The sequence below is a fragment of the Neophocaena asiaeorientalis genome, unplaced genomic scaffold, assembly GCF_003031525.2.
Source record: "Neophocaena asiaeorientalis asiaeorientalis breed wild unplaced genomic scaffold, Neophocaena_asiaeorientalis_V1.1 scaffold91, whole genome shotgun sequence".
NCBI classification, from domain to species: Eukaryota; Metazoa; Chordata; class Mammalia; order Artiodactyla; family Phocoenidae; genus Neophocaena; species Neophocaena asiaeorientalis.
The window spans coordinates 11334706-11343391 of record NW_020173198.1 but is presented as its reverse complement, the minus strand read 5'-3'; the positions used below and the strand labels follow the sequence as shown (position 1 = coordinate 11343391).

The window sequence follows — 8686 nt, the reverse complement described above, 5'->3', positions numbered from 1 at the left end:
TCTCCTCTGTTCAGCCTCAACAACGTCTTTGTTTGGGGGCCCTTGATCACTCTGGGTGTCGATCTGAGCAGCTTAGCAGCCCTGGAGGAAAGAGAGCACTTCTGAGGCTTGTGAAAGCCTGAGGCTCACATGCCTTTGCTCTGATTGGCCCAGCCTGGGTCACAGCCTCCCCCTGCCACCCCAAACCCATCACAAGTGCAGGGGTTTGTGGGCTCCCCGTGTCCAGATGCAGGTGTGCACTCACAGCCTCTCCCCCAACCAGGTGCTAGCTGATGCCCCAACCAGACCACATGGAAGAGAATAGGAGAGGGAGACACCCTAAAGCGAAACTCAAAAGGTGCTTCCAGAAGACAGGGTATGGCTGCTGGGCAGGCAGAAGTAATGCATCAGCACACCAGCATCCTTTCAGCCTGAAACGTGAAGGAGTCTTGGCCTCATCCATCAGGAGCAGCCTTATAAATAGTTCTGAGAACCTGACAAGCATCTCCCTCATTTATTTCAATTCAGTGAACTCACTTATCCAGGCACAGTTGATTGAGCCCTACTCTGCCCCTGGTTCTCTGCTGGACACCACAGATCTTTTGGTAAAGAAAACAGTTTATACTCTGAAGGCCTGCAGCCTAGCAGAGAAAAGATTATGTTAAATACGTACAAGAGCGACCCAGAGAAGAAGCGGGTGGAGTTGGGACTGTGCTGGGGAGGCCTCGCCTGTGGGACCAGGCGTGGGGACTGGGCGACAGTGCCCTGAGGAGGCACCCTCTAGGCTGCGTCCTGGGAGTTCAAGGTGGAGTGGTCAGGAAAGGTATGTCTGGGGCACTGGGGACAGGAAACAAGGTCTCTGCAGCACTGGCAGCCAGACCGCATCAGGCAAAGGCCCAGGGTCTGAGCGCCTCGGCGCTGTCGTTAGAAACGCCATCACTATTCTGCCTCTCAAATGCTTCTCTTCCTTTTTCAGGACTGTGCCTCAAAGGATGTGGAGCCACTTTTGGAAAGTATCAACACAGGGGCTTTTTGTGGCCATGTTCTGGCCCCTCATCCCTCAATTTGTTTGCAACTGTCTGTTTTACTGGGCCCTGTACTTTAACCCAATTATTAACATTGATCACGTGGTTAAGGAGGTCCGACGGCTGGAAACCCAGGTGTTGTGACTGACGCTGCCCAGCCTCTGAGGGACTCTTCCAGCCTCCCTGCCAGCCAAGCTCTGATGCTTAAGTGTGACGAGGGGGATGGGGAGCGGACACCCTATTTTCTGCCCCTAGTAAACAAGGTGCTGCTTTGTCTGTCAAAGGCTACAGCCAGGTCTTCTCCCTCTGCCTGTGGCAGCAGGGACTGGCGCCCCAGCGCTTGGCTGACAAAGCCACCGTGCCTCCCACCCAGCCACCTTCCTCGTGGGGTCTTGGGAGACCCAGTCCACGACACCTGGCAGGGACCCAGGGTTCTCAGAGGACATGGAGTGGGTCTCAGTCCCGCTTGCGCTAATAACCTCAGTGACTGACACAAGGCTCCCAGGGCAAGTTGGAGCCCTGAGACTGAGCCCAGGGCCAGGTCTGTCCTCTAAGTTAAGTTTAGGAGAACAGGAGATTTTGTCATAGGCATGGCAGTTGCATATAAAAAACACAGAGGAAAAACCAAAATCCGGTTGACGACTCTGTCTTATTTAAGAGTTGCTAGACGGTTTCAGAGTTAAACCTCTGAAAGGATTCAGTTCAAGATTAGAATGATGGTGGTTAGACTTGCCATCACTGTTTTCTACTTGTAATCGTTGAAAGTTTGCATCTCTTTTTCTGGGGGAATTGAGTGGGATGTCAGGCATTTCATGGAGGGTAATTCACATCAGGCCGAGCTGCTTCAGTGCTACTTAAAATTGTTGTTTTGTGGTTTACTTTGTTTTGTTTTTAAGAATTTAATTTGTAAAATCCAGGCTAGTCCATTTGTTTAAGGAAACATTTTGTACATTGACCTCCCACCGTACACTCTGTTCTGATGTATAAAACAACAAGTATAATTACACCAAGTGCTGTAATTGTAAATATGAAATGAACTGTGGCCTTTGATTCCCTTCCAGTGTGACAGTAGCAGGTGTGAAAGGCGGTCAACCTGAAGACTGGCCCTGCAGAGATAAGCTTGCATCCAAAATGTTTTTTTGTGACTCCATGAACCATTCATTAACCCTTTGTATCTTTGAAGATTTCACTCAAACTTTGCTTCTGAAAGTTTAAAGAAGTTACTTGAAATAAAAATAAAGATTCTTTTATACAGGTAAAACTTCTATGTAGAGAAAAATAAACTGTTTAGGAAGCATGAAGAAAATGTGCATTGCTCAGTACAACCTACTGGTCACACTTAAGTCCCCCAGCCTGATGTGGACATTGAGCCGAGGAGGAGCCACGGAGGGTTTCTTAAGTGAAAGGAGGGAGAATGTTTTCTTTCCTCCTGTGTCTGTTCATCAGGCCCTGAGGCTGCCTGACTTTACCTGTTTAACCCTCGTGACCTGCCGGAGACACTGATAGCCCAGCTGATCTGCAGTACCTTCATGTCCCTGGCCTCATGCCTCGCAGGGTTACTCTTCTTTTCAGATGAAGAGATGGAAGCTGGGTGGCACTGGTGGAGCTGGGCCCAGGCCAGACTCCCAGTCTAGCACTCCCCACCTGCCCCGCCCTTGGCCTCCCCCCACACCATCCCCACCCACTCCCCAAATCATGCTTCAAAGATGAATAATACCCACACGTGCTCTGTCTGTGGGGGGATTGCAAAGCAGTCTTGGCGGAGAGCAAACAGGCTGGGCTGGGCTCTCCCTCCTTATCGCCTGCAGGACAGGCATATCAGAGCCAGGGCCACCGGCTGCCTCTCCGCCCTCAGACCCTCTTGGCTTGGTGTGTCAAAATGGGGAGTTTACTTAAAATATTCAGACCCTTTAATGCAAGAATTCCATTTCTGCAAATCTCAGTTAAGGAATAATAAAAGGGTGGGAGGGGGGCAAAGATTTATTCACAAGCATCCTCACCACATCAGTAATTGATAAAAATAGGAAATATCACCAATGTCCAAAAGGTAGCAGTCTATAAAATAGTATCTAATACAGCTGGAAATGTATCTAATACATTTGGAAATGAAGTTTCCAGAGATTTTTTTTAAAGACATGGAGAAATGGAAAAAAGCTTATGAAAATCATACAGTCTAGAGTCTCAATTACACTTTTAACACATTATAGACAAGACCGATGGGTAGCACACTAAGATACTAAAAGTGGTTATTGTGGACTGAGAACTGGAGTGGGGTGTTTTCTCCTTTATATATTTCTCAATTTTACTTTTTTTTTTTTTTTAGCAGTGCATAGGTACTACTTTTGTAATCAGGAAATAAATTTTAACTGTTAAAGGTGCAGTGGGATAGGGCAGAAGACTCGAGCTAACAACTACTAGACTTGAACTTCACAAGGTTGGGCATTATGTGGCCATTTTGTTTATTGCTTCAGCCCAGAATCGAAAGCAAAGCCAAGCGCATGGTAGGTGTTTGCTCACTTTTGACTACCTGCCATCGGGAGCAGGTTAGAAGACAAGGCTCAGCTCTTTTCCATAAAGGTTGAACCTCAAATGGTACCAAACCTAATACAGTCATAAATACAGTTGTGGTTTTATAAAGTAGGCGTGGGACTTTTGACATTAAGCTGGAAACCAAACTGGCTCCAGCCCCAAGTTCATGACAGGAGTGAAAGCAAACACGAGGGTTTCAGCTTTAACAACTGGCCCCAGCTTCCTCCTGCAAAGAACTGAATAAGGCTGTTGATCCACAAAAAGAAGTTTTATTTCCTTGTGCAAAAAAGACATTTCAAGTCACGCTAGTCAGTCACACTTGGGCGAATCCTTCCCACACAAGAAACGGGGGTAAAGGAGGTACTTTAAGTTGTACTCAGTTTCAGCTAAACAGTAAGCAATCTCCCGGTCACACTTGCACATGAGTTCTTGGCATTTGTCCTCCACTGGTCCTGGAAGAAGTGGGAAAACTGAGGTTAGAGCAGGGACTTGGAGAGACTGGAAGATAAATGCAAGGGAAGCCAGTAAAGCTGGGGACAAGGAAGGGCATAAATTGCATCTGGGCAACACTTTGACAGTTCACCACGTTCTCTCTCTCATAACTCCCGAGGGAGGTGATGTTCAGCCCATTTTACAGAAAAGGAAATTGAAGTTGCCAGGGGAGTGTTTTCAGAAAGGAAGTCCAAAGTCCATATGCCCTTTCAGCTTCTCTTCTGCGTCAGTATTACACTAGTGCATTTAAGGATCCGTTTAGATAAGCAGTAGGTGCCTGGGAACCATCCAGGCTTTTTTTTTTCAGAATGCCTTCTCTGCTAGTTCCTAGCTGTGTGGTCTTACCCAAACTTTCTGAGCCAAGTCCTGATGTAGATGGGGGCACCATCCGCTTTGCAGGTTTATTGGGAAGCATGGGTGAGAAAGCCTATGTAAAGTGCCCGGCAGGGGCTTGGCCCTATGCGTGTAACTCCATCAATGTTGGTTCTACCTGCATTTCTCTGCCTTTTCTCTCCAGGTCTCTTTCAGATGCTCCTTCAAGAGAACAGTTTGTTCCCATAGCCAACATAATATTCAATGGTGAAAAGCTAAAAGACTTCCCTCTGAAATCTGGAACATGACAAGGATGCGCACTCCTGCCACTTCTATTCAACATAGTATTGGAAGTCCTAGCCACAGCAATCAGACAAGAAAAAGAAATAAAAGGTATCCAAATTGGAAAAGAAGAAGTAAAATGTTATTATATGCACATGACATGATACTGAATAAGAAAATAGTTTGTTTTAGGTAACAATCATATATTCCATCTCTTCCTTCCATCCTGGGCCTACCTTATACAGAGGTGCAAAGGTTGCCACCCAAAGATAAATCTCCTTCTGCCTTGGGAATTCCACTGCTAGAGAGTCATTCCTTTAGGTTGGAAAGATTTTGTGATCTTCAAGTTGTATCTTATTAATTTAGAAGGTATAACAGCTATGGATATGTCATCTGCCTTTGACTGTGGGTTTTTAATTATCCACAAAATGGGGGGAAAAAAACACCCACTATTAAATCTTGCCAAATTTCTTCCAGAGGCACAGTGAAGCATGAACTTTGGAGGTAGCCAGCTTGGCCATGGATATAGTTCCTTTGGGCACATCACTTCATCCTTCCCAGGCTGTTTCCACAGGGGCCACATGAGGATACTAAAAGTACCTACTTCTAAGGGCTGTTGGGAGAATGAAAAGAGACCAAGTCAGTAAAATGCAGGGCATACAGCAGGTGCTTATGAGCTGCAGCTGACCTCCTTAAGCTGTCAGCTAATCTTTAAAGATCCCCTCTTAAAATGCACAAGTTCCATGGAGATCCTAGCAAGGTGAAGCATGAGACTCAGAAAATTCATCAGCTTCTCTCAGGGCAACACTTGGAGAGCTTGGCAGCACCAGGAGTGGGTGGAGTGATGAGTGGGGGAGGGGTGGGGGATGTCAAGCAGGAGGCAGGGGGCCCGGGACCCTCTATAATGAGCTGAGTTGATTAAAGGTGTTTATCTGCATGACTGCACACAGGGTTTCCCAAACTCAGACCCATAGCAGCTTCAAGATGCTAGCTTTAAATCCCCTTCATTTCTAATAGTAAGTCAATTATTAAATAAATTATGATTTAATTATATTAAATGGTATTAAATTGCATCAAATAAATTCTATCACTGACATAAATGGAAAACCAAAATCTTATACCACAAATATAAGAAACTGACTAAAAAACAAAGAAAGCAAAAACAACAACAAAAACCAATGAAGATAAAGTCCTAATATCAAAGTCTAGTTAAATGCTGTTGCCCACCTGAAAGCTGTGAGCCCCCAAATTGGAGTGTCTTGGTTTTAAAAAAAAAGGGAGATTAGCAAGCGTTAAGAGAGGTTTACCCTCTCTAGCCGTCAGACTGTCGTGCAATTGATACTTCCTCCTTGCCTAATTGGAAAAATTAACAAAGGACTGAGAGGGAAAATCTTTCTCCCTTAAATTCATTTATTAAGCTTCCCAGGGACTTACTTCCCTGGTGGTCCAGTAAGTAAGAGACTACGCTCCCAATGCAGGAGCCCCAGGTTTGATCCCTGGTCAGGGAACTAAGATCACAAGCCATGCGGCGCGGCGCGGCCCAGAAAAGAAAAACTGCCTTGGTTATAATTCAGTAAATGGATAACAACAGAAAAAGTCAGGATGATGGGAGCTGGCGTTAACCGTGCAGTTATGCGGAGCCAGGCACTGGGCAAAGGGCTGGCTCTATGGTCCCCATCTCACCCAGTCCTCTCAGGGCAGTGCCATTGGCACCCCAACCTTACAGAGGAAAAATCCAGGAAGGGGTGTGGGGACTGGGCCCCAACTCAGCTCTGCCCGACCCCAGGCCTCCTGGCTTGTCTGCAGGAAGGGAGTAGGGTGTCAACTCGGGGCACTCGCCCACCCTTACAAATTCAAGTTTGTAACAGAGGATTGTTTAATAGAGTTGTTTTTTTTTTATATTGGAGTATAGTTGATTTAGTTAGTTTAGTTAGTTAGTAGATCTTGTTAGTTTCAGGTGTACAGCAAGTGACTCAGTTATACATATATCTATTCTTTTAATAGAGTTTTAATGACATGGAAAAGAGCTTATACTTAAGAGGAAAATAAGGGGTACAAAACACACTGCTATGTTTTTTATGTACTATGCACTCAAAAAAGACAAAACACCACCACCACCACCACCACCAGAAGGTTAATCAAATTGATGTCTGGGTAGTGTCAATGGGAGTTTTATCTCCCACCAAACTTTTACATTTTGTAATTTGAAACTCTTCTACTTTGAGCCATACGGTGCTTTCATCATGGAAAAAGCAATCTCAATTAACCAAATTTGAAGGGCAGCTATTTCAAAGTTTAGTTTACATTATTTGTTAGACATAAAATACCTATACCACTCAGTGCTGAAAGGAGGTGGCTTGTGGGGACTTTGGTGGCCTTCCTCCTCCCTAATCTCTACCAGGTCTCCCTTTAGCCCCTCCCCAGCCTCTACAATAAACACCATTTACATTTTTTAAATGCTCTTGCCTAGTAAATACCCCTCCAGGACAAGTTCTCTAATCCCCTTTCAGGCGGCTCTCCAGTCCTTTCTACATATAAATTCTAAGGGCACCTCAGATACTCCATTTGACCCAACAGTTCTAGGACTCCATGCTACAAAACCCTCTCACAAGTGCACAAAGACTTAGGAACAGCCATGGTCTCTGCAAAATAAAGTACATTCGTGTTACTGGCCATTCTTAGTTGGGGCCCCCGGGGGGCATTTGGCAGTGTGCGGAGACATCTTTGGTTGTCACGTGGGGGATTGGGGGTGCTACTGGCATCTGGTTGGTAGAGGCCAGGTACGCCGCTAAACTCTACAATGCCCAGGACAGCCCCCTCACTGGAGAATTGTCCAGCCCCAAATGTCCAGTGTCAAGATGGAGACACTCTGCCATAGGTGATTGTCTGGCTTTAAAAGAATGAGGCTGACCTAGATGTTCCAAGATGTCCAAGACACTATATTAAGTGAAAAAAATAATAAAATATACATAGTGTGATCTGATTTTTGTTATTGTTTGTTTGTTTACACATGCACAAATCTGGAGGAAAAGATGCCAAACTTAACAGAAGCTAGTTAACTCTGGTGGATGGAGTGTAACTTTCAACATTTCTGGAATGTTTTAATTTTTCACAACAAAGGTGGATTAGGTTTGAATCAGAAAAAGCATGTGGATAAATGGATGGACAGACAGATGGACAGATGAACAGATAGATAGATAAAAATAATATGTAAAAATTGGTAAATGAACCCGCTGGTGCAGGAGCCAGCCGTTCTGCCTGTAAAATTTCCACGGGCCGCTGCACAACAGAGACACGTACACCCTCGGAGCAACGTGACCTGGTGGGGTAGGGACTTCTGAGGAAAAAGCCATTGAAGCTCCAGGGTTGCAACCGGAGGACGGCTGTCTAAGGACAGGGTGACTCGCATGAACACTCCAGCCAGTTCCCCTTCCCTCCCCCATCCATGAGCGAGTCCCTCAGCTCCACCTTCCAGCCAAACATGTCCAGAAGCCCCCCTTCCACCATCTCCACTGCCACCACCTGCCCAAGCCACCTCTCACCCAGATCCCTGGGACAGCTTCATACAGGTGCCTGACTTCCACCCTTGCTCCCTCCAGCATATGTTCTATGCAGCAGCCAAAAATGCAGTACGGTTAAAATGCAGATCGGATCACGTCCCTCCTCTGCTCAAAACCCTCCCTGGCTCTCCATCTCCCTCAAAGGAAAGGCTCCAACGGCCTGGGGGATCTGGCCCTCATCATTCTATTATCACCTACTACTCTCTCCCAGGGTGACTCTACTCCAGCCTCACCCTCCTCAAACCACCCAGACATTCATCCCTACCTCAGGGCCTTTGCACCGGCTGTTCCCACCACCTCTTCCCAGGGCTCCTTCATTCCCCAAGTCTCTGCTTCAATGGCATCTTGTCAGTGAGACCCTCTCTGACCCCTGAGCATTCTGGGGTGAGGATACATTTTTACTGAGGCAAAATTCCCATAACAAAATTTACCACTTTAAAGTGACAAGTCAGTGGTATTTAGTACCTTCACAATGTTCTGCCACCACCCCCTCTATCTAGTTCCAAA

General features: G+C 46.1%; 1 protein-coding gene across 2 annotated transcripts in view; it reads left to right on the top strand.

Moving 5' to 3' along the window:
- BFAR (bifunctional apoptosis regulator) overlaps positions 1 to 2265 on the top strand; it is a 28680-nt gene extending 26415 nt beyond the window's left edge. For both annotated transcript variants that reach the window (XM_024744541.1, XM_024744542.1), the window contains exon 8: positions 956 to 2265. In XM_024744541.1, the coding sequence (XP_024600309.1) occupies positions 956 to 1148 (193 nt within the window). In that variant the 3' untranslated portion in view covers positions 1149 to 2265. The remainder of the gene's footprint in view (positions 1 to 955) is intronic.
- The last annotated feature ends 6421 nt before the right edge of the window (positions 2266 to 8686 follow it).